Raw genomic sequence first — 26,791 nt, 5'->3', positions numbered from 1 at the left:
TTTCCACTAAACAGTAGTGGGGGAAAAAAAATTACTCCAATTTACCTGCATTTCTTAATCTGAAAGACAATTATAAACACAAATAAAAGCAAAGAATGTATTTCAAGAGGCAATTATTTTCTCCAGTCAGTGTGAAAGCTCTTTACAGAGGCTCTACATTTCTGTCTTTACATTAAAGACATGCTTAGCACAAAATACTTTAACAGCACATATAGAAGTTTGTAGCATCATCTAAAAACTATCATCATGGCTTTGAGTTTTGAACAATTTATATTCACTTTTAGCAGCTTGTTGAGTTTGGCAAGCATCTGACCCCATTATACAGATGGCAACCACAGTCATATGTAAGTGAACAAAAATCAGAATTAAACTACTTAAATTCCTGTCAATACCCAGATAGGAGCATCCCTTTGTCTCCCAATGGGGAAGTACAAAATGTAGAAGCAAGCTTCTGACCACTCACTTGACATTTTAGCACGAAAGAAATACTTGGTGCATAATTTTAAAGAGTTGGCTTCAGTCCCAGTCCTAGTCCTTGCCAACTAGGATTCAAGCTCTCCTATACTTCAGGCCACACACAGTTGCAAAGGTTACATTCTGCAAGGGGATTCTACAGAGATACTTGAAGCCATTCCTGTTTTAGTTGCATACATCAATTCCACAGCCAGCTAACAGCACAGGTATACTAGAAGTAGAGTCTGGGACCCCTTTGTTTACCAGTTAACTAGGACAAACAGAAAAAAAGCAATGTGGACAGGCTTCTCATTGGTTATAGCTCATTTCCACAGCAACAGTATGTTTGCTTTTTCTCTGAAAAAAGGAAAGAAAAGTGGCAGCTCCTCTCTGTTCCCCAGTCCTTAAGTGGCTCCATTTACAAGGCCTTAGCATGCAAAAAGAATGGGTGGGAGTGACACTTGTAAAACAGGCTACTGCAATAGTTCCCTGACAGTCTTCAGGATGGAAAAATCAGGTTACAGTCTTTTCATAAGGCTAAGCAAGAGAGTCAGCTCTCTATCCCACCTATTTGCAGCTTTCAACTCATCTTTGTGGTTCTTTTCCATATCCTCTCCAGTTTCTCAAGATCTCTATAAAATTACAGCTAGCAAAACTTGATGAGATATTCCAGTATTACTTTCAAACAACAAATAGAAACATCTGTGTTTTAGACAGGGCACTTTAATGCAAACAGAGTCAATAGCATGCCACAGTTTTGTCTAACTCATCCAGGACAGAAAGCTTCTCAACTGGTCTTTTAACTTTTTGCCTGTCTCTCCTTACCTGGATGTTGAGAGTCAGTGTGTGCCATGCATGGGCCCGGACACCAGAGTCTCCTTTCATCAGTATTTCTTCTCCACCTGCAAAACATGCTCAAGGTTAGCAAAGTTCTACTTCACACCTCTGCTATAAGACTGACAGCTTAATACCAAGTCAGCAAGAAGAAACTAGTATCTTATTTTCAGAGGTGTCCAGAATCAACAGCTTAGGGATTTCAACTGCTGCATGAAGGGCTTAACACACACAACTGAATTCTGCACTATCAATGTCATTTCTCCTGTTTTGCCAGCACTGTTCTATCACTGAAATCCGTAAGGGTCAAAAAACTTCTCAGAACTATAAGAAGGATTCCTCATATTAGGGATATAGGTTCATAAAGTGAGACAGTAGCTATCGCTCTCCTTGTTCCACAAGTCTCCTTGTTTATGTATTAGCTCTGTTTTAAACAAGTTCTGCTTTCCTGAGTTTGAGATGCCACATCAGCATGTTGCTTAGTTCTAGTCAAAATTTAAGCTAAGCCAAAAAAAATCTCTCTACATCTATCAGATGTGACTGACACCTGGATGGAAGACCTGAGGAAAAAAAATGAATGCAACAAGTAGCATATTGAATTATTCAGTAGAGAGTCTGAATATTAAATTAACTTGCAACTAGAATTATCTTCTGGAAAAACAAAGATCACTGAAAATAGCTGTAGAGAAAGATTATCATATTGCATAACCAGCATCCCAGTCTGAAATAATGAGCTGGTTAATCAAATTCCCCTCATTCCAACTGGGAAAATTACTCTTGACAGCCTGAGAAACTAATTGGGTAACATTGCCATGTCCTACTAAAAATAAATACTGGAGACTATCCTTAATGTAAGTATACTTTTATACAGCTGAAATTTAAATTGTAGTGGAGTTAGATTACTGTGAAGTTTCCTAGGGTGCAACAAAAAGAGAGCAAAAGAAAGCACGCATGCAAGAGGAGAATACTTATAAGGTCCAGTAGTGTAGTGTGAAGTGGGTCATTAAATTGCATTTCAGTCATCAGGAATCACTGAAAATTATAACTTATACTCATGAAGTGATAGGAAATGCATTTATAGCAACAAAAACTGCCACTATTTCAAAGCAAATTTAAAAAAACTTATACTCATTGTTCAGCTATATTAAAACAGAGTCTTTCATGTGCCTGTCAAGTGCTGTACAGGTGAACACATGAGTGCTAGCATTACAAGTAGAACATACTCTGATTCCACAGAGCTAGACAGAGTAAAATGAATAACTTGTGGAAACAGTAAGCTATTTATCGTCTAAAACAAATGTATGCATATTGACTTATATTGCTAAATGAGGTGGGCCACTGCTTTTAAAGACATTTTCTTTTTACGTGTAGTATAAGAATCAAGCCTTTCTAAAGTTATTACCACTGTATCAGAAAATTTACAAGAAGCAAAATAAGTTACCTGAACTACTGTTAAATAGATTTTGTCAACACAAAAAAGATCCAGAAAGCTGAGACTGACTAGCATACCAGCCAGTTAGTTGCCTTCAAATGTTCCATTTGCATATAGAATATGACCCTCATTAGAGCACAACAGGTGAAGTTCACAGTGATGGCAGCTGAGCCACAAAGGTTTTTTTTTGTTTTGTTTTGTTTTTTTAAACACACTTCAGGGTTTCTAGAAGGCTTTCAAGGTGAGAAGTCCATATGTCAGCATGCACTTTAGCAAACAGCTGCTTACCTAGGTCACCAGTGACTCTGTAGGTGCCATCTGCAAAAACCCAGAAGAAAACTCCTTTGGTACTTCGAACATATATACCACCATTGTCAACTCTTCCTGCAACAAACACGCCTCCATCACGTGGTTGTTCCATGTAGATGTCACAAGTGACTGTAAAGTTTTCCCTGTAAGCAAAGTGCAATGTTTTAACAAGCAAAGAATGGATTTTAAAAGCAGGCAGTAGGTAGAAAACTCTTCTCTATACAGTACAGCAACCTTCTTGAGGAAAGGTTTAGCCATCCTAATTGCTACCTACAGTGTGAGATGTACAGATCCATCCTCATCTATTACTTGTCTAGACTGGTAGTTACCTACCCGCACATCCACAGATCTTCTAAAACAATTCTTCTTCTCAGAGAGCAACAACAAAAATAAGCATCTTGTCAGCAGGTTAGTTTGTTACACAAAGGTTTGCACCTCCATAGAAAAACATTCAGGTCTGCAAAATGATAAATTAGAAACTACATCTTTAGATGACTAAATTAAACCCAAGATTTTAGGCCACAGCTGCTAAAATTTGATCTTCATTTCTCTAGGGTTTTTAATACAGGTCAAGTGTTAGGAAATCCAGACCCCTTGCCCAAACAAATCATTAAACAAATTAACAAACAGCTAAACTATATTGCATTCATTTGATTTTCCTGTGCAACAGCAATACTTGAACACAACTGTAAAGCACTAAGTTTTGCACAGAATGACAAGTGAAAAGGAGGATAAAAATATACCATCAAGCAAAGGAAACTCAGAACAATCAAATGGCACCTAGAAAACATGCACAATATTTTTTGTTGAAATTACAGTACAAGCCTCTTACAATAAAAGTTAAAAGCATTCATTCATTTTATTAACATACATTCAAACTAAAAATCAAAATCCCAAGTCTGCAGTGACTTGCAATAAAATGGCATTAATATAGATACAACCTCTCTATAGGTTCAACACAACCATGAGAGCAAAACATTAACAAATGCAGGAGAGGGCCAGAGCTTTCACAATACAAGATTAAAAGCCAAACCAAAAACAACTAAATAACCCTGAACTTTAATCACGATAAATTATTAATTACTGAAGTCACAATCATCACTCCACAAAGAAATGCAGTGAAATATTAGTTCACCAGTGCAACAGAATGCAATAACACTGGAAAGCATCAAACCAGGACAAGATGAGCCTTAGACTGGGATGAAGCAAACATATCAAAGCCCATGAAATTGAACACTGCAGTTATGAAAAGTGTATATAGATGCAACAAACAACCAGCTGAACATTCAAAAAAAGCTTTATCATGAGAACAGGATGAGAGCTCAGAAGGAATGGAACCCAAAGAGAAATAATAGGAAGCTTTGGGGCACTTCAGTGCAAGAGTTTAAGAATACAGACTACAAAGCAGTTTTAGGGATCACTGAATGTGATCTACCCAAAGAGTGGAAGTTGATTAAGGGGGAATATAAGACTTTGCTTAACAGAGAACTGCAGAAGAAAACATCAGGTAACTGAAAAACAACTTCCAACTAGAAGGTGGTGGCATACTTCCAAGCTTCAGAGCAAAATGATCATGTGGTCAGGCCTGAAAATAGACAGGTGAAGCTTGCTCTGAAGAAACATCTGGGGGATTATTGATCCCGTTAGAATGGTTATGTGAAAGAATATCAAAAGAGTTCAGGCTAGATTCTTACAAATCAAAGAAAAAGTCTTAATAAAGTTTCCTATTATTTACTATTATTAAACCTATTTAACCGAATCCTTCTTAATACTAATAAAATCATGCTGAAATGTGCTGCTTGATCCCAAATTACATCACAGCTCTTAGAAAGAACTACAGTCATTACACCTGACCAGTAAAGCTCAGTTACATTTACACAGAAATAAAATCATTCTCTGTGGCGGGTTAATCAAATACACAGAGTTCTAGGGACCGCTCAGAAGATGGCAGTCTACAACAAATATAACTGAATCAACTCCTAAATTATTTCATCAATACAAGATTGAATTACTAACAAATCAAGCTTTATATGGACAAGTAAGACCACTTAAAGTAATTTAAACTGAATCAATCTTTTGTCTCATTTGAAAACACACTGAAATTCAGCACACACTTTGAATTATGATTCTACTTGAGTTACTACTTTGACTTGGTCTTTCTAATAAGCCACCCTATATCCACTGTTCTCAGACAGCTCGGCCAAATAACACCCAGCAGGATTAGAGGAAGAAATTTTTCCAACAGGAAGACATTGCAGCACTGGTAAAGGTTACCAAGAAACATGGTGGAATCTCCATCTTTGGAGGTTTTCAAGATTCATCTAGACAAAGACACAGCTAATCTGATCCAACAGCATTGGCAATAGTCCTGCCTCGAGCTGGGCTCAATGACCTCCGGAAGTCCCTTTCAGTCATCACTTCTACATGTCTACAGACAGTCAGAATGCATAAACCATCTGTCCAAGAGAGATGAGGCTGGGGACAGATGAACCAACCATAACCCATACCAGTAAGGGGGACATCTTCCTAGGTCTCACCAGAAAATAGCGTTTACATACCACTGAAAATTTCCTATGATACTGATGGTTTGGTCTGCATCAGAAGACCAAGTGATGGGTCGCTGAACCACCACCTGACGGAGAGTGAAGACATGATCTCCTGGATCAGAAGTGTTAATGAAGTACTCAAATACCCCTGTCTGATCTGCAAAATTTGGAGCTTCACTGAAAGGTGGATTACCTGTTCAGAGAATAAAATACATATCAACATCAAAATATTAATTTTCTTCTGCCTACCCTTGTTTTCAGAAAGTTCCTCTGAAGATATTCTCCATACCTCTGACTCATTTTATCAAAGCAGACTCTAAAACTGATCTAAGGTTTGAGGGTTGGGAGGTTTTGTTGGGTTTTGGATTTTGTTTTGTTTTGTTTTTAAGCAGGCCCCAGTTTTTACACATGCATGAAAAAAAACAAACTACTTTCTTCCCTTTCTTACTTCCAAGAACTACTTCACTACAGTTATGAGCTGTATCATTTGAATCAAAAATTTTAAAACTGTCCGTGGCCACCCAGGTAAGACATAATATAAAATACACCTTCTTGCAAGCACAGGTGTAAACTGTCAGAGAAGCAGATATAAATGAGCAAAAACAAAACACACATGCAGATTAATTCATGTCTCATACACACACATAGATGACTCATACCACAACTGTTACAGCCTTTTTATCTTAAGACTATATCTATGTGTAAATTAAGTTTCTAGACCAGAGAATTCAGACTTACGAATATTGAAATCATCTTTGTAATTAGAAGGAAAGGGCTGAGATGGTGGAGGGTCTGGGTAAATATGTTTTTGCCCTGTCTTGAGCGTGGTTAAAGTGTAGACTTCATCCACATTTAGATCTAAAGAAAAACTTCCCTTCCAGACCTGGAATTAAAGAAAGCTCAAGCTTCAAAAAAGAAAAAAACCAAACACTACTAAATAACAATATATCCAAGTTTGAGTTAGAAGAGATCCTCTTAAGTCCTAATTTAAGGCAAAAAATCCTATCTCCTTACATCAATGTTTAATTCCTCCAAGCTTTATTTGAAACCATTCCCCAGCCTCTTCATAGCATTCTCCAGGTAAGCCTGGATACAGCTAGTAAAGCTGCAATGAAACAGAGCAAATAAGACATGCCTTAACTATGCAGTTAAGGCATGAAAGACCAGTAGTTTCAGCAAACGGGGAGGAAACACTTGAAATTACAGACAGACTTCCAGGAATGCTCATTAATGGGCAGGATTTAAGTAAAGTCACACGCTAGACAGAATGCTCATTGCTTTTTAAAGGGGCTATTTTATCAAAGTCATTAGTAAATAACTTGAGAAAGTGCATTTTTATCAAGTTTGTGAGGAACTCTGTATTCTCACTACTTTAGGTAGCACAGATATAGTTTCAGAGGTTCTTTACTCCAGAATGTTTCTTCTAAATGCATCCACAGAACATGCAGGTCCCAAAGGTTTGACAAAGAATATATGCAGAGAGGCTAGAAAGTTGGAAGGTTAATCAGGCCTCCAGGCAGAGAGATACTAAGCTATGATCTTGCAAATCCTCCTGTAGCAAGAACTCCAAGGCTAGTTCAGACTAACACCTAGCAAATGAGTGTAAATAAGATTAAACTGGACAAATAATGCTTGGGTCTACCATACTGACATTTTATTATATTGCTAATGCACAGGCTGAGATTAAAATAAGGTGGGGCAGGAAATGGAAAAAATTGACACATATCATTAACACATTTGAACTAAGTAATTAATTACTCTCCAACTACATACCTGTTAAAAAGCAGTGATGCATCAGCCCTGCACAAGGAATAACATCACCAGCCTACTCAGCATTTATGTTTATGAATACACACAGAAGACCATGAAGTTTCTCTGAAGACACACCCAGAAGGGCCCAATACAAGTTACTTTAGATTATTCTGATATATGGGATCCTACTTTTTACTTTGTAATACTGTATTCTAAATCTAAGAAAAAACATTTTTCCACAATCAATTCTTAAAAGCAAGATTACTATAGGAGTATTAAAATGGATTTACCTTTACAGGATGGAGTTGCTGGAAAAGAGTAGTGTGCGCAGATTCAAAGCCAAGCCTAGAATGCCACACCTGAAGGGTTTTCACCATATACTGTAATTTAAAAAAAAAGTACTATATTTCAAGTCATTGAATATTCATCTTTAGAAATATCCATCTCTTAAGGGTGTCTACCTTTTGTTAGATCTACTGAGCTCCTGGGAAGCCACTACTCCCTTTTATCCAGTCAGCCATTACATACAGACTAACTTTCTGCAGATGATGTATGTCAGTAAGTCTTTGTCCCAACATGCAGTAATACTACTTATGAAGACAGACAGCAATGTGACCATACACACACCTTTACCTTTTCTATTAATCAATGACAGCATCCCTCTGATGCAAACCCTCAGCCTACTAGCAATCAGACTGAGATAGTCTCATGCTAGTTTTGCTTTAATGAGACTTTGGGTTTAGTTCCAGGTTCTTTGATGTTGATTTTTGAACAGAGCATGTTGCCTACAGATCTCCAAACTCCTGTGATACTATAGCATATCAACTACATTAATTACTGATTTTAATCATACATAATCTCTGCTATTTTTTAATTACCCAGAAGAACAGTGAACAATGCAATCTAGAGTTTGATTTGGATAAGCTGTCTGATACTTCCCCCAAAGGGAGCTGTATTCCAAAAGCGATACTCAAATGCTTTTCCCAAGAAAACCATTTTATTGCCACAGTGTGCCACTCAATATCTCCTCCTAAATGAAGGAAATCTAATGTCACCAGAAATCAAACTCCAAATATTTAAACACTTTCAGCTTCTGAGAAGCAATTATCCAAAACAGCTACTAATAAAACATACTCTAGTATGATAGTTTACACTATCAGAGCATTGTTTACATTTCAGAGAGCAATTCAGTTTAGTTAGACAACAAAACCCAGGAGATTCTCACAATCTCTCTTCATGGAATGGAGCAACCTAACTTAGAATGTACAAGTGACTGCAGTTATTCCCCTGGAAAGGAGCTGATGGCAACTAGAAATGTCACAACTATGCTAGCCAGTCAAACTAAGTCAGCATGTCAGAGCAACCAGCCTTGAAATAAATCCTGAAGAAAAATCCAAATGCTCTCTATTCTAGCAAATCTTTTCCTCAGCACACAGATGATTAGACTTGTAAGGCAGTAGTTCTACAAATTCAGTTATGACATTACATCTCATGATAAAAGCAGGAGCAGAATGCTTTAAACTTTGCCAGAGGTATAACAGCCTCTATTGTTGGAGGTGCAGAAGAACTCTGATTTCTTGCTATCCTGTGATATTACCTTGTTTGTATTTGACTATAGATGGCAACTCACTCTGATCAGATGCATTCAATACCTACTTACAAAAGACCCTTTGAGGTAGAAAGTTGCTCTCTGAGGTGATACGCTGAAAGGAAGCAGCAGAGGCCTGATACACCGAGAATGATTATGACTCTGGGGGGAAAAAGAAACAAAAAAGTAATAGAAAGAATATACATTTCTGGAATTCACCAGATACCAATGCTGACAAAAAAAATCATACAGCATAAATGTAAATAAAAAAGCAAGACAGGATCAGTTTTCAGCTATTTCACTGCTATCTTAGTGATCGTTACCATTATACTAACTTAATTTTATTTGGGATGTTGCTTAAAACAGAATATGATTTAATTTCCTACTGAAAAGTCATCAAATTAAGAGTAATTTGTGATATAAAGATGACATATACAGTGACCACCAGGAACATTTTGATAGCTGCCTACTCAAAGTTTAGATAGAAAAAAGGACATCTGGTGATCTCACTAACAAAACTACAGGTATTATAGAACATCTTCACACATATGAACCATGTAAATCCAAAGAAGTTATTCATAACAAAACAGTCCTTTATATTTTCTGGTTCATTGGAGTTGCTGAAGCACATTACCATAGTTTCAATGATAATCGTAAGGTTTCCCAGGCCATCGGTCAGAGCTACAAAGCTGCCACCTCCTTTTAAGTGTCCATCCACTTGTAAGTATGACCAGCCTGGTTGAGTAAATTGGGTTGTGTGTGCTGAAATAAAATGGAACAAAAAAGATCAGAAGAAAATAATTAAGTCTTGATTAAAAAATAATGAACATTTATAGTCTAAACTAAGCTTCTCACACATGCAATGCAAGCTTTTAACTTTGGGAAAAAAATAATGCAATTTCCAAAACAAATTCCAAGTATACAAGAAGAAAGATGGCAGACAAAACAGTTAAAAAGATGTGTTAGCAATTATTTAGATAGGAACAAAAACACTGCTATGCTATTGTATAAATCAACTATGTAGCTGCAATATGAATATTCATCAGTTTCTCACATGCACACTTCTCCATTTTCACAAGGAAAACAGCTGAGCCAGAGAAAGTCTAAGAGAGCATCTATATGATGAATAACTAAATGGCATAGAATTTTCAGCATGTAAGAGGCAGTACTGAAAAGGGATATGACACGGATCATGAAAATCCTGAGCAACATGGAAACAGGAACTCTTCAGTCTCTTCTGAAGCCCAGTATGGCTTTTATTTTTTTTCCTTTTTCTTCTTTTCTCTCTTTTCTTTTAATATATGTTTTTACATATACAGGTAACTAACAGAAGAATAAAAATTACAACATTTGCCTTGATTCTTCTCAACTGCATTGCTTATGCCACCTGCCCTACTGAACTGTGGCAAAGGCAGAAAAAGATTATGGAAGGACTACACAATTATCAGTGAAGCCAAGTGTTCATAGATACTGTGCAGAAGTATCCCCCTTCCCCCAGGTACAAGAAAATGCTGGCTTACACAGGCAGCCTCAAAAGAATACAGAAGTGCTTTGCTCTAGTTTCTCAAATGGAGAAATACCAAATGTCTATTTGGGGACGGGGGGTGGCTGGGGATAAAAAACGGAACCAGGCAAAACACACTAACCTTTACTGGCATTTCAGATCAAAATGCTTTAATAGTGACAGCTATAAAAGGCAGCAGTCATTTGTGCATGCACCCAAAGGTAAACTATTTATATTTTCCCTGCTACTGACCTTCCTGCTTTCTGCTAAAGGGAACAATTTTTGGGGTATTCGTAAAATAGTTACACAGAGCTACTTTAATTTGGTACAAAGATTAATACACATTAAAAAGCATTAAATTAATAAAAGGCTTAGACGATACAGTTATGCTCTGTTTTAGGTCACTTTAGCAATATATATTTGCAAACTTTTTACCTGTAATCCAGATAGGCGCTTCTACTTTGTAGTGGCCACTCCATGGCTCTTGTGCTGTCATTAGTCCACATCGACCATAGGGCAACTCTTCATAATAACTAGCCACTAAATTCCATGCAATGGTTCTGAAAGAAAAATAGGAGTTTTTTGCTTCATTCATGTGGGTAGTATTAGATGAATTTGGTAGAAGGATTTACACCTCCTCTTCTCCCTTCTCTACTTCTTCCTCTCACCAAAGATTTAAAAATCTCTATAAATTCTAAAGAGCAAAAACTGCAGTAAAACTATTTTCTCTAGCATAGATTGAAGAGAAGTTTAGGGCAAAAGTCATTCCTGTTAAAGCACAAAACCACAGGAGGTGAAAACAAAGCAAATCAACTTGCAGTGTTGGGAACTGCTTACAGAACTGATACGTTCTTTCTGTCACTGTAGCAAGTTGCTAGAATTAAGACATTAATGGAAGTGTGCACTGAGGGTTAAAGACTCCATTTACATTTGCTCTTCTGACCACATCAGTTTGTGGAAACCTCAAAGGAAAAAAAAGATTAAGCTGTCAAAGTTTAGACTGTTTGGTTGGCGTGGGTTTTTTTTTTTTTTTTTTTTTTTTTTTTTTCCCCCCGGTTGGTTGTCCCCCACCCCCTCCCATTTTTTTTTTGGAACAGTACAAAGTATATTCCTTCCTTTACCCACACACTAAGAAGAGAACAACTTTACCTGGCCAGCTTCCAGCAACTGTCACCATTTTAAGAACAGGACACTGTTCTTAATGTCACTGTAATGTCAGGATACTGGCAAGTTAATTACTGTAGGTCTTTTGATTTGGTCTTCATGAAAATCTGTAGCTATGACTTGAAACTCAAGATCTGTGCATCCATAAGTGTGCAAATACAGCTTAATAAAGCAGTTATTAATAAAGCTGCTGTATTATTCTCCAGTTGTGAACTGAGTGCCAAAGGTCCATTTTCTAAAGTCCCTCCTATAGATTTATCACCATTTACATGCCTTTCAGAAAGGATCCAGAAATCCCCAAGAATTTGCTCATAAAAAAACAGCTCTGAGATAAACTTGACAAATTTCTCACATTAAAACTTTTCAAAGGTCCAGCCTCACCAGAAAGAAATAAGGGAACTCAGAGGAAGTGAATTTAGGAGAAAGCTAAGTCCTCTTTTATCAGCCAAAGCCTGTTTTCAGTATAGAAGCCATAACAACTTCATTGGATGTATGGATTTGGAACTATTCTACAATAATTTATGAATTCCATAGATAGGTCTGGCTGTTAGGTTATTAACATTCTTATCTACTACTTTTAACTGAAGACAATAATAAACTGACAAAGGCTAAGAAACATATACATAGATTAGCTTTACTTTCCTCCAGTGTTTTTCATGCTGTTAGTTCTCTTATGAGTGTTCTCTTTTTAATAAATATCATCAGATTCACGAAGACATTGGAACTCAGTTGCATAAGCCAAAGGAAACATGGGGAACAGTAACTCAAGAACACACTAGAACTTGTGGGACTTCTGTCCCCAAAGGGGTTAGGCCACTGGCCTTGATACCTTACTACATTTGCCTTCAGACTGATGGTGGAGAGCACTTCCCTTTACCTTTTGTCCTACCATTGCAGATGGATGCGTGGTATAGTACTTTAGATAACTCTTCTGTATGAAGCTGTGAAAATGAGCAACAGCACACAACACTTACGAGGTCATTTTTCCATTCACGTAGTTTTGATTCAGGATCCGAGCCCAACAGCCTGCACCTACTTCATCATTGAAAGTACTATAATCTTCTGAAGACCACAGTTTCTTCCCAGTTAATATGGCATTTAGCACTGTTTTTGTTCCAGGATAGTGAGCCCTACACAATATTTTTTAAAAGAAAGAGCACTTATCACAAAGAGAAAAATCAAAGCCTGAAGCACAAGCAAGCAGCAAACTGACTCCCCTCCTCCAAACCAAAAGTGAAAAATAAACTCTTGCTTTGGAATAATAGCAATGGAATCAAAGAAATTTGTAACAGAGATCTGTAATATTATGTAGCTTATCTCATTTGCATCAGTACAATATTATTCCTTCTAATGCATGACAGTGCATAAGCAGATCTAATTTTAAATATATCATGCAGGTCCCACAGGTTTCTAAGGCAAAGCTTTATCCTGAAATTTAGCTTAAATTATTTGACACAGGAGTTGTGAAAGTAAGAAAGTCATGCTATACTTTGCACTAAACAAATCTGTAAATAATTATAAGTCAACAGAAAGATATTGTACTAGGTATTCTCCTAAAATCTTAACTGCATGAATGCCCTAGTAATCATCCAAACAAAGCTGGCTAGTTTTGTACACCATTTTAATAAACTGATCTTTCAAACAAGGTAAGCTAACTGGTCTAAATAAAAAAGTTAAAAAGGTGCAACAACCAAAAATAAGTGGCACACAATAAAAGCTCATTTTCTTTGCAAGACTTTCCTTAGTATGAGAATGCAGATTCTCCCAAACGAAGACTACTGATCATACTTAGCTACAACACCGATTCACTGTGCCAAACTAGTCTGAAATTAAACCTATCAAACAATTTCCAGAGAACAGGGTCATGATTTTCCCCTCAGGTAACACACCCTTTGAATACACTGTTAAGCTACATACATACACTAAAATCAAAACCATCAGCACAGGAAATAAAAGCATAAAAGTTTCCTTGACTATTAGTCTGAAATTTAACAAGCTTATGAATTGAGAGCCAGGGACACAAAAATACCAATTTTTCCTTGGTTAATGGTTTGTTTTGACCCCCAGATTGGACCTGGAGCCATCTCTCAGGTTTGTAGTCTTTCATATATGACTTTACTAGCAATAGCCTAACAGATGTTAGAGAATTTAAGTACATCCTTCTTTCTGCTGTTCAGATTATCTCATTTTCCTTTTTGCTTGGAAACATAAGTACTACCTCAGTACCAAGCAAAGGCTTTAGTAATGGCATGAAAAGCGTAGTCGGCAGAGACAAAGCAGAGAAGGAATAGATCTGTACTTCTACAACTCCATACCCTGGGGAGCTCTTTTTCTATTCTTAACTATTAAGAATCAGCATCCCTGCCAAACACATTATGTTTAAAAAGTTTATTTTGAGATATATATAGATAGATAGATAAAAATAAAGGGGGGGCCCTATTTATAAAAAGCTTTACAGAAGATCACATGGGAACAAAGTGTATAGAGCTCAGATCTCCTACACAAACATGATTATTTCCCTTTACTTGCATAAAAGGGAACAGAGAAATAATTAAATATCAAAGACAACAAAGCTATTAAAATACACTGGAAAAAAATATGGGTGAAGATTAAAGTTACAAGAAGAACAAACAGGTTCTAGAGGCAGACAGACTCCTTCAGTACATCTGCGCTGGCAGCTTTGTTCTACTTAAAGCCCACAGACTTAAAACATTCTCCTTTTGTCCCACTAGTTTGCAACCAAGAAAAACAGTTTGATCAGCAATTGATAAATGGATCATTTTTCTCTCCTCCTCAATGCAATTTCAATTACTGTTAATGAATGTGATTTACATCCTATTTGCTTTTCACTCAGACACCTCTTTTAACCAGGGATTTGTTTTATTTTCATTAATAACTAAATCAGTCCTAAAAAAGTAGCACATGGATAATGAGTACAAAACTCCTACTCCCTATGGAAACAAACTTTTAAGTACAGCAATTATTTTTTTTAAAAAAAACCTTCTAATACTAGAGCAGATTTCATACTTTAAAAAGACCTATTCAAACGCACCTAAACATTTGCTATCAGATTCAGGTGGAGACCTTTAACTGCAACATGCCTTGGGTTTGTTGAATTCAACGCGATCTTTATTTAAGGAAAACACTAGATAACGCTACAGCCCTCTTTCAAACTTCATGTGCCACTCTACGGCCTCAACAATTAACAAATGATGTATGCAGCAGAGGAAAGAAGGATATTAGATGTGTCAATAAAATAATGTGGTCTGCTCATTCAGCAGAGAAAGCAATTTTTTTTTATTTTATTTTTTATTTTTTTTTTACTCTACTGGAGATCCATTTTAAAGTCGGGAGAACTCTAAACTTGTATGATGTGATTACAGCTACAGAGAAGTCACCATCATCCAGACACTCTCAGGAAATAATTGGTCCACTGAAGGACCACTATCGTTTGGAGGGGCTTGAGTATCTTAATGATTCAAGGAAGAAGAAAAAAAAAAAAAAAGACTCCTAAACACTTATGCTTCTTGCTGCCTGGGAAGATGAACTGGAGAAGAGTTTATGCATCATCCTTACAGAAGTGATACTTCAACAGCAGCAGTGGGATTTTGGATTCTCTGCTCAAAAGCTTTTGAGCAGAGAATCAGGCACACTATAACAGAAAACTATTTCCAAGAGGGAAGAAAGTGATATATGTCATGAAAATAGGAAAAAGTCACACTGGCTCTTGGTAGAGAAAAGGTAGAAAGAAGAATAGTATGAATAGAATTACAACAAACATGCTGTATAACAATAAACTTCAGGTTAGTGCCAGAGAATTTACCAACAGCTATTAATATCAGTGTTTGCATTCTTCAGATTACCATCATTTACAAAAAAGTTACAATATATTCATTAATCCCTCCTTGTTTTATTCTCTCTGGCACCTTGGTCCTGGAGTCAGCAGATTGACTGGAATTTATCATTCTTTACAGGCACACAAGTATAGCAGCAACTTGCAACAGCCTAAAATCAAACTACTACAGGCACCATAATTCCAAACAATCATTTCACAATACCATCTTTTTTGGGGTTGTTTACTTGGACATAATTTAGCCCTAACAAATTTCTCCAAAAGGACTGGTCTTCTGTGACGCTTGCATTCAGCCAAATGTGTCTTCAGAACAGATCTAGTTAAGAATGCTGATGCTTCTATCCACAAGGACTGAGATGTCACCTAACAGTATTCTGCATTTTATTAGGTGAAAATTAAAGCTGTTGCTGTTACTCTTAATGTCACTGCCACTCTAAACATTCCTACTTTCTTTCAATTAGCAGCAAGAAGGGAAGAAAAGGTTTTTGCTCCCTCCCTCCCCCAATATCTAGAGCAAGAGTAATTTGGTCTCTATCCCTATAACAGGCAAAACTGAACTAACTGGTTTACACTGTGTTACAAGCAAGCCACACATCTAAAGTAAAAAGAGTAAACTGTGGAATTTGCAAGCATACTCCTGGAAAACAATGTTTTTAAGAGCTACACTGCCATTTAAATGTGTTCAGAATAAGAGCAATACTTGTTCCTATTTCATTCCACTTCATTTCACAGGCAAAATTGATCTGGGCATAATAGCTCTGAAAAGCTTTTTGCAAATACCATATAATAAAGAGCTTTGGTGACCAGGATCATTCCTATGTGGGTAAACGTCTATTAATATTTTTACAGCATCTCTTCAGGGCTCTCTCTCATTTCCAGCCATTGCAATATCTTGCCAATGAAGCCTGGATGCAAACAGTGCAAAATGAAACAAAAATAGACAAAAAAGCACCAGCTTTAACTGATTTCCCATCCAGCTTATCTCATGAGAGGCTTCACAGATCACAATGAGATTGAGTCCAAAATTGATTTTATGTACAGTCATGTAAAATCATGGCTATTTGAAATATTTCCACAGTTTAAAAAAATACATATATATATAAAAATAAATGAAGAGATGAGCACCACTGAATGTCCAGTAGCCAGCTGATTATCCACTACAGAGTGTTTCAATTCCCTGTTAAGGCTGAATCACAGTATGGACTTACACTTCTTGCACATAGTTAAGTAACTATAGCTTACTGAGACAGTATGAACTAGTTCAGCTTCAGGAAACCTACCGACTGCACACTTGTGGCTGCCAAAATTGGAAAGGAAACGTGCTCATTGCCATGGGATCATGGTAACACAGCTCCACAGTTTCCAGACATCCGTGGATTTGCATCTGGTCAGAGTGAGTTTTAACCGCTTTCACCTGTTGATCTACATATGATCCAAGTCTCCACTTGCAAGAAAGTATTAAGATACCTTTTATTGTTCAGAATATTTTTCAAGGACAAAAAGGGGTTTTCTTTTTGTTGTTTTAGGTTTTTTTGTTGTTGTTTTAGTTTTATGTTTTGGGTTTTTTTGTACATGTTATATGTGATGTCCTTAAAGTTAAAAACCCTGTATTGCCTGTGTTTGGAGGGGAAATCTTTATTTATACACCTACTATGGGTCAGATTGTAAAGATGAATAGAAAAGACAACTCAAGTTGAAGCAGGAACAGTTACGTTTCAAGCATCTGATTGGGTCAGGCAAGATTAAGGATCCTAATAATTTAGAGCTACAGTGAAGAAAAATTAATCAGCAAGTCTTACTAACATTTCTATTCAGCAGACAAGTCAATATTTAACCTCAAATTCAGTCTACTACTTTGCAAAATATTATCATTATATGATGAAACCCAGAAATAGAAAAGCAAGTCAGCTTGCTGCATACTACTATCCAAACATATCCCTCCCATCACAAGAAAATAGAAACTAAGAATGAAGACATTAGTTTAGCTAAAAAGAGTCATAGTTGCAATTCATTTCTGGATTATGCAAGTTTGTTACTATAGATTGATAGAAGTCAGTAATACAAGGCTGTATATAAGGCTGTAAAGTTAAAGCACTTTTTTTGCATACCAAATAAGAACCAAACCAACTCTCAGAATAAACAAAGTTGTCCAAAAAATTTTAAGTTCATCAAAAGTGCAACTACAGCCAAAAGGATTCTTCCCCATGATGGGAGACTGATTAATGGGTCCAATTTGCCACCAGGACAAAAATCTATGTGATTTGACATGTGTTAGTAAGAAAGATTACAGTATGAGACTTTTAGTTGCAGATAAAACACAGAGAGGTAAAGCTTTAGCTTTGCTATTTGTAAATAAGCAAATAAAGACAAACTGAGAACAAATCACAAATGAAAAAGAGAACCCCCTACCCAATCACATCGACCACTCCGTGGAGCTCAGAGTCAAGCAGCAAGACAAAGGAAATGGGCTCCCACAGTCTATCACTGGCTATGATCCTCACTTGCTGCAGGCCATGCTTATCCAATGTGTATCTTAACAGCTTTAAAAGACAGCAAAGAACAGAGAGTAGGGAGGAAAAAAAAGTTTTTCATTTTTTCAAATATTTATTATTGGGGAAGGCAGTATCACCTTCAGCACTAATTGAACAATTGAACATATTTTAACACTCCCCTATCCCCACAACTCCAACAAACCCTTATATCAAAATGTAGCAAACACTGTCAAGCCCAAAGGGCCTTCCAGAAAGGACAAGTTATTCATCTACCATGACAAACCCCAAAGCACATGGCAAAAAAAATGAAAAACATTTGATTCTTGTTTTCCTACACACACAAAACTACAGATAAAGTTAAAGGCAAAGGCATGTCATGCAAGATAGTCTATGTGCAGATCAGCCATTTAGATGTTACAAGGCTTAGAGTTAAGCTACAAGCAAAGATAACTAAACATTAACTGCATAGTCCTTGTAAAAACAAAACAAGCATTTAATTTAGAATACAAGGAGATCATTTCACCTATTCTCCTAACTAATTGACTATTTCAGTTTAACAATGAAGTAACACAAATGAGATCAGCTCTTCCTAAATGCAATCAAAGGAAAAATACACCAACACATATATTCACACCTTATTACTCAACTACATTTTATTTCAAACTTCAAAATTGCAATGAGCATACATTTCCCAAGAGACACTTGAGGCCTTGAGAATCAGAGACAAATCCAGTGCCACATATGAGTGAGCCTTAAAGGAGGCAATTTCTTGAAATCCAGAAGCCCACACAGAACAGAAGAGCAAGCCCCTAAACAGTTTGCTGTATTTCTGTACTGATAATTCAAACATCAAATGCCCAAGTACCTTCAAACATCCTGTATATTTCTACAATATATAGTCTTCTCCAACAGGGAACACTAACTACAGAAAACAATACTTTGAGATCTTTTTCACAGACCGGAATCTGAACTAGCTTATGTGTGGTTGGGCAGATGTAGTCTGAAACATCAAGATTTCCTTCCCAAAGTCTTAACATCTTTGTCTGAAAGCAACATTAATACTACATTTGTATTGTATTTTCCTGTTCGTTTTACATTAGAATAAGGCAATATTTGATTTACAAGTTTAACATACAGACCAAGGCTAAAGTATTTAATGATCAGAGGAGGTTCCTGATAACAAGAAAAAGGCAATTGTCATGCCTGTCTTCAAGAAGGGAGGATCTGGAACACTGTGGGCCAGTCAACCTAACCTCAGTCTCTGGGAAGATTATAGAACAAATTTTCCTAGAAGCTATTTCCAAGCACATGAAGGATGAGAGGATGACCGGGAACAACAGCATGGATTTACCAAGGGCAAATCATGCCTGATAAGCCTCATTGCTTTCTGTGACAAGATGACTACCTGTGTGAACAAGGCAAGAGCAGTGGATGTTGTATACCTTGACTTCAGCAAGGTCTTTGGCATTCTCCCACCAAGGTGGGCAGAAAAGTCCAACCAGGGCCCAATTATTAGTGATGTCCCCAAAGACTGACATCAGGGCCAACACTATTTGATGTCTTTAACAATAATCAGGACAACAGGACAGAATGCACACTCAGGAAGTTCACAGACTACATGCTGAAAAGGAGGGCTGTTATTTAGAGAGACAGAGGGGGAGGGAGGAGGGAGGAAAAAACTGCTGACAGGAACCTTGTCAAGCTTAATAAGGGCAAGCACAAAGTCCTGCATCTGGGACAGAACAACCCTGTGCAACAGCACAGACTAGGGACTGTGGCAGACAGATGAGTGAACTTTTGCCTTAAACATTTCTTGGTACATAAGGTACAAGCAAACCATAACCCCAAACAAGCCATCTGTCCCCGGCGGAAACAGGACTGAGCTGCTGCGACCCCCGAAATGGTCTCCCTGCGACCACCCAGGACACACCGAGCCTGCGCTGAACCAGACCACAATCGGGCAGAGACTTTGGGACCTGGACTATAAATTATTGCCGCTTAGCACAACTTCTATAAAGCTTACTTAACATGAGTAGCTAAATTTGTTGAAGCCTTAGACCGCATTTAGATAAAATAATGAACTTTTACCTAGTTCAGTAAGAAAAGGGGCCTGAGAGCTGGTTCAAACTGGAACGATAAGGGAGTTACCAGCAGTCTGCATTCCTGTGCTTCACACTCCAGGAGGGAGGATGTCAAGGCTTTGAAGTGAGGCCTGCTTGGGCACCAGGACCCTGGGGAACAAAGCCTCCTCTCACTGCTGAAACAGTGTTAATTAGGGGGGTCTGGATTACATCCCCTTCGTCAGGACCTTGGGATATAACACCTACTGTCACTGCTGGGGCAGTGCTAATTGCTGGAACAACACCTCTTTGTGTTTGTGCCTTGAGGGACAAGGGTGGGACCCAAGGAATCAAAACACATCTGTCAGCAGAAACCACAACAGTAAAGATAAGGGAGAAAAACAGCCTGCCTAGGAACAGCGATGAGACCCAATAAGGAGCAGGAGACCCCAGACCTAAAAATTACTATTGGTTTGGACTACCGCATGAGGGGTGGGAAACTTGGTTTGGAAAAGCTATAATTGCCCAGGGATTTCTTTGTTCAGGGTCCCTCTTCAGAGGCACCCAACTCCAGCTGTAACTACTGCACACGTGTCATCACAATTTATTTAATTTGCCTTGATTTGGCTCCAAACTTTTCAGACCCTAGGGTCAGACCCTGCTCGAGTTGTAATTACTGCACGCGCATCGCTAAAATTTACACCCAGGGTGAAGAGGACCAATGGGACACCACTGGATCCACGGGTGGTGATCTCTTTCTCTCTCCCCTTCTCTCTCCTCTCCTTTGCCTTTCCCCACCTTTTCTCCCCACTCCGTGGAAAATAAAGTTAAAAGGTTGTACGATATTTGACCGGTTTTAGTGTCTTAATCTCGTCCTTGGGATCGTAACAAAACCCTCCCAATATTGGATCAGGACAGGGACCAATGAAAAAAATTCAGTTAGGAATAAGAACTTAAAAGGGGGGGAGGCCAAGACAGAGAGGAACAGACGTGAGGGTGGTCAAACGCTGGAACAGGTTGCCCAGAGGGGCTGTGAAGATACTAGAACTCAGCTGAACTCTACTTCAATGATTCTGTCTAATTACAGATAACCAGATCAGCAACCAGATATATCACATTTAAAAAAAGACATGGCCACTTTAACAGTAAAATCTACAGTTCTAAACCAAGACAAACACTGGGTCTCTCAATCAGTGACATAACATGCAAAAGCAGTTTCTAGACTGTGCTTTGAACAAATGCAATACAGAAATCCTGTTTAAAATAGATGGCAAAAGTAGCGTGGTTCAAAACTATAAAATAAAATCCAGAAGACAGTATTTTCTATAATTAATCCTAATTCTTCCACCAGTTTAGCAGACACCTTTTAGACAAGTCAACTCAGCTTTCTCTTTCATAGCAAATGTTTTCTGCCTCGGATGGAGAAAAGAGACAGCAAATGGGACCTGTTCTTCCTACAGGACTGAGAAAGCTGTTGTATTATTGTAACTATACCAGTATCACAGACAAGTTGAAATGCTCCTCTCTTGATCATAAGACTACCAATTCCCCTAAAGTGGCAACTATATGCAGTATAAATACACCAACAAAACAAGAACCTCTTATATAAAAGCCAGTGTCACTGACAAAATAGTTCTTAGACAACCACTCTTCATTGTTTGTAAGACTTACCATGATTTTTGAATTACAGACACCAGGAAAGAAGGAAAAAAAAAAAGGAGAGAGAGAAACTGAAATAGCACCAATCATCTCTCATCATCTCTGCCATTTGATCATTGTACTAGAAAATACTAATGATACAATTATTCAACAGAACAAAATCATACTGTATTTTTAAATATAAATTAATTTGATGGCAGATTTTTTTCCACCACATAACATACAATCATCGTCCACCAATGAAGACTTACAGTGGAAAGTTACCTTAAATGATTGAGAACTATGGAAAAACATTTTCACTTGGTCTACTTCTAGATAAACACCAGAAAAAAATGTGTTGGCATATAAACTTAAGAAAAAACTTCTTGCCCAGTAGAGTCATGCTTCATTAAGCAGAGCAAACAAACAAAATCCATGTCTAACAGACAAGAGGTGCTCCAAAACCAGAAGTTTAAGATGCATCCCAGGAGAAGAGTAACATGAAGATATACTGCATAAATACAGAACTAAGACATCAAAACAACATGCGATATGGAAGTGAAGACAGTCTTACAGACAAAATAAGAAAGCATAACAGTTTAAAACTTGAGGTAACTAAATTGCAAGTTTATTTCATTTTCAAGCAGTTTTATCAGTACCAGGTAAGTCATTTGACTCAATAGCAGATAAAGGTTCCCTTCACCCCCTTCTACCATAGACTTAAATTTCTATTTTTGTTGGCAAGTGTTGTAACTCTTTGGTATGAAATGATGGCAAGCAGTATGTCCAGGAAGACCACTCACTCAAACAGTGAAACTGCACCAAATGATAACAGTTCGGTAACCCTGGACCTAAAGAGAAGACAGGAAGTCTTCTATCTTTCAAATCACAAGACAGCAGATATGGAGGGGGAAAAAATGGAGACAAAAGCTTTAGCATAAATCTACATTAGATATGTCTCAGATTGTGAATAGCATAGGTGGGGACAAGGGGAAAGGGAAACAACGGTATCAAAGTAAAAATTACTTGATGCAAAACAGCAAATGAAAGGAAACACAAAGGAAGGGAAAGGTCAGTTACTTTATAGATGGATGCCAAAGTGATCATTTCAACTATCTAGATAACTGCTGAACAATACAATATAAATTTAATCCCAAGGTTCCATTAAAAATAAAAACTGTAAAAAATGTCTGTGTTAGACTTGTGAGGAGATTACAGAAGAGTCAGCCAATGTACAAACAAGAATTTCAAAAAACAAGAATTCAAGGCTACTTCAGAAAATGGGTCAAAGTTGCAGATTCGGCAAGCAACTAGATGAAGATATCTATGAGACATACAGATACAGTGTACTTTTAGCAACTTTCTAAACTTGAGCAATGAAGTGCATATGCACAGCCACTATTACCTTTTTCTAGGTCAACATGAACTCAGCGTTGCAGTTGGTGCCTTAAAGTCAGCACTGGCTGAGAACATGTGTTGTTTTCATTTTGCTGCCTGTATGCTAACCCAAATTTCTTAACAGATAGCAAAACTACTGCACAGGAAATATTCCTCTACCTCTTGATTTTTCATGACTGGGGCAGGGGTGAAGCAACACCCATACATGCACTTCATTAATGACAATGCAGTCATAAGGTCTGCAACATAACTAGACTGCATCTGGTATCTCCATAGGTCCCTACAATAAGGAATGCAAGGAGAAAAAAGTCTGCTAAAGTTACTCAAGGATCCTGAATGAAAATAGCCATTTCCTTCAGGAAAACTAAAGAAAAACGTTAGCTGATCTTTATAGCATTCAAGTCTTTTTTTAAAAAAGAAACTTTCTCCCTTTTAATGTGACTCAAGTAACAAAATTTGTTATTACTCCTGCGACACAGTACAGAAGAACACTGAAGAACACATTCAGCATTCCACATGTTAAAGTAGCCCAATAAACAGACTTATTAAGAACTTGCCTAAAGTATTACTTGATGCTGAAGAGATTAATATACTAGAACTCCCATCTTTCTCAATAACAAATGACACCAAAAAAACTTAAACTTAGAAACAAACTTAAGAGTTTTTTTCCCCCACTTGTCAGGTTCTAAAAATAACTGCTAACATGTCACAAAGAGACATATTACATACTCATAGCAGCCTCTCTCAAGATAAATAGTGAATGCCTGATACGTGCTTCTTTATCACATTAGTCAAATCCCAAAAGACATCCAAGATCTACTATAACTAAAATAGGGACAGCAGGATTTGAAGACTGCCAGCTAAACATATAGCAACGTTTTCATTTTATTAGCCAGTAATCTGCTGCAGGCATTGGCAATTAAAAAAAATTATATACGCATACTTTACGCAAGACAAAGTTAAGGCAGGGCAGGACTGAGCTTATGACATTTAAGCAAGTCTTCTCAGAAGAGGAATGCTCCTCAGTGCATATATGAATTCAATGCTTTCATTCTGCAAGTTTCATGAGTATGGAAATCACAACTAGAACAGTTCCTAAAGCACCGGAACTTGCTGAGGTACAAGTCTTGCCTACCCTAGGCAAGTTATAGATACAACAATATATAAACAAAAGTTTCTTATGAAATTACTTACTGCACATTGGCATTACAATTAATATTTTTCAGGTAACCACTTTCAGGTAATTATGTTTATAAGCTCAATACATAAGAAAGCTGTTTCTTTGTAAAATCTCTGCTTCACTGACCTGCAATGACTTTTGCACCATGCACTCGTTTTAACAATTACGAGCATAGAAGAGACCGTTACATCTAAATGAGGATAAATGACACACTAGGGATCATACACACATCCTTATCACAGTAAGATTAATAAAACAGAGGTATGCAGGATAACAAAAATAACACAAGTGAAAAATTTATACATGCATAGTTCATTTCCACTGTGAACATGCAATAGTTTTTAAAAATGCTTTCATAGTTTTGAAAAAGCAGAAATAAGCAAGAAAGCAAGACTAGTAGAATGGGTATCAAGCCAGCTGACAGAAGAAAGGTAGTAAGAAAGTGTATTATGAAACAAAAGCACAGACAAGTAATCATGCTGCCATTTGACAGAACTGCAACTCCTAGCTGCTGAAACTGAGAAGTAAGCTGCACCACTTAAACCCCAAATCTGGATGCATATTTTTACTTCTATTTCACAGTAGCTGTGTGTTTCTAGCTTCTAACACTATCACTTATCAGATACAAGCAACAAATGGAAACTGCTAGCTTTAGTACATGACCACAAACAAAGGATAAGTAACAGGGAACTCTGCAAGTGTGGAAAGTCCCAGGTGAATGTCTAAGTTCATCTGAAACTAAAACTGATTTCAAATCAAGAACTCAGTCCTAAGGTTTTTCTGACCTTTAAGATGTACATGGAGATCTGCTAAGTCTCCCATAATTTGTTAGCATTAAGATAGGAACTGGCTTTTAGGGTTCATAATTGAAGACTTGAAAGAAATGATGGAAGACTGGTAAGATCACCTTGTACATGCACTGAACTGAAAGAAGAGAGGAAAACAGGAAAAGGTCAGTCACCACTGTAACATGAGGATCACAAAACTGAACTGGTAAAAAAAACATGAAATAAGGACACAGGACTTCTAAAAATGGAAGTGAAGACTTGTTTACAAAAACAAAGCAAGAAGCAATGTGTAACATTCCTCCCCTCTTCTCCCGCACTTACCCAACTACCTGAACAGAATCATTAAGATAGGGATCAACTATCATCTCCTTTGAAATGTTCCAATTTCCATCCGCAGCGACGATGCCAATGTTCCTTAGACCCAGTCTGTCCAAAGACTGTCGAAGGACCTTAGCAACAGACAATACCACTTAAACTACAGCCTTCATCAGTGAGGCAACATGAAAATATAAGATTGAAAACAATTTAAGGACTGTAGGAGGAGTCATTGGGAGCATTTGTCTTCAGAGCAGAATGGATAAGAAAAATTCCCATTTTTCAAGGAAAGCCATAACAACAACTAACAACTTATTAACACAAGCGTTATTTTTAACATGGCAGGGTTATCTATGACATTCAGAAAACTACACTAAAAAAAGCTGCCTCATCACTTGGATTATTTTTGACACCACATGCACACAAACACTGCACTCGGTCACTCTCAACATACTGACTCCACCCTTTGCATACAAGTAATGGATTTAATCTCAAAGTCAGTCACACTAAGTTAACTTAATCATACTGACCGGAGTGTGGAGGTGGACATCTCCACAAGTGATCAGAAGTGAAAGTTAACCGTGATCCCTCCAAAAGCATGAGAGAAAACAGGTTTGAAGTTTTGAAATAGAAAAGACCTTGTAACCATGCATAAGGAAGATTTTTTTCTAATCATTTGAAGATCAGTAGGAATGAACTCCTTAATGATTTCTTCTAATAGTCCTCCAGCAATGTGAAGGAGAATAAGGAGTATTTCTACTTTGACATGTACTCAAACAGGGACACAATGCAAAGTCGAAGCATTGGTAGCAATAAGCACCAAGATCCAAAGAACATGAAGCAAAAAAAAAAGTAACAATGAAATTCTGTATAACTGCTTGAAGTCCTTCAAAGATGATAAAAGTTTACCACAGGAAAAATTCATAATGATAGAAACATTTACAGTAAGGTCCTTGCAATTCCAAACTTCCTAGCATGAAAGGTCTTATCAAGTATCCCTTAATCAAAAAAATCATTTCAGATCAGAATCTGTTGATAAATTTTGAGAAAAGTTTTCTCCTTCCGCACTAATAGATATAAATAACAATATGATACCAAACTTTTTTTTAAATAAGCATGATTTTAGTACAGTTTTTTTCATAATTGCAGAAGCCACAGTGATGCTAGGTGGATGTTGCAAACCTGTGTCAATTTAACTTTTAGGCTACCCCTAAACTCCCTCTTATAAACTTGGCACATGTTAAAGAACAAATACATTAGAGATGTTTTAACTATTCTGATTTTGTGTTAATTAACCTTCAGTACACTAAGTCGAAGTTCTTCAGTAATCAGAAGAGATCAGAGGCAAACATATTCAACATTTCAGAACTCTAGGTTCTTTTGCCATCATAAAACATTGCTAAGAGAGATCTCAATGTCTATCCCCAAAATTTATCAGCTATCTTTTCTTACACTCAAGTGCCGATTTCCTGTTTCTAGCCCCAA

The 26,791-nt window shown here is 37.2% G+C and overlaps 1 protein-coding gene across 4 annotated transcripts in view; it reads right to left on the bottom strand.

Annotated features, from left to right (window-relative positions):
• Nucleotides 1-26,791, bottom strand: part of GALC (galactosylceramidase) — a 43,765-nt gene that overhangs the window by 3,150 nt on the left and 13,824 nt on the right. Inside the window, exons 7-16 of one of the 4 annotated variants that reach the window (XM_026112158.2) lie at nt 25,313-25,440; nt 12,557-12,712; nt 10,854-10,978; nt 9,549-9,676; nt 8,987-9,076; nt 7,617-7,706; nt 6,313-6,457; nt 5,587-5,767; nt 3,008-3,171; nt 1,279-1,355 (exon numbers count right to left, since the gene is read on the bottom strand). In XM_026112158.2, coding sequence (XP_025967943.1) covers nt 1,279-1,355; nt 3,008-3,171; nt 5,587-5,767; nt 6,313-6,457; nt 7,617-7,706; nt 8,987-9,076; nt 9,549-9,676; nt 10,854-10,978; nt 12,557-12,712; nt 25,313-25,440 — 1,284 coding nt within the window. Of the gene's footprint in view, nt 1-1,278; nt 1,356-3,007; nt 3,172-5,586; nt 5,768-6,312; nt 6,458-7,616; nt 7,707-8,986; nt 9,077-9,548; nt 9,677-10,853; nt 10,979-12,556; nt 12,713-17,844; nt 17,976-25,312; nt 25,441-26,791 lie in introns of all 4 variants that reach the window. The other 3 variants (XM_026112148.2, XR_010389348.1, XM_026112166.2) reach the window with 3 other exon arrangements.

This window comes from Dromaius novaehollandiae, chromosome 5 (genome assembly GCF_036370855.1).
Source record: "Dromaius novaehollandiae isolate bDroNov1 chromosome 5, bDroNov1.hap1, whole genome shotgun sequence".
Taxonomy (NCBI): Eukaryota; Metazoa; Chordata; class Aves; order Casuariiformes; family Dromaiidae; genus Dromaius; species Dromaius novaehollandiae.
The sequence above is the reverse complement of the archived record's forward strand: the minus strand, read 5'-3'. Positions and strand labels throughout refer to the sequence as shown.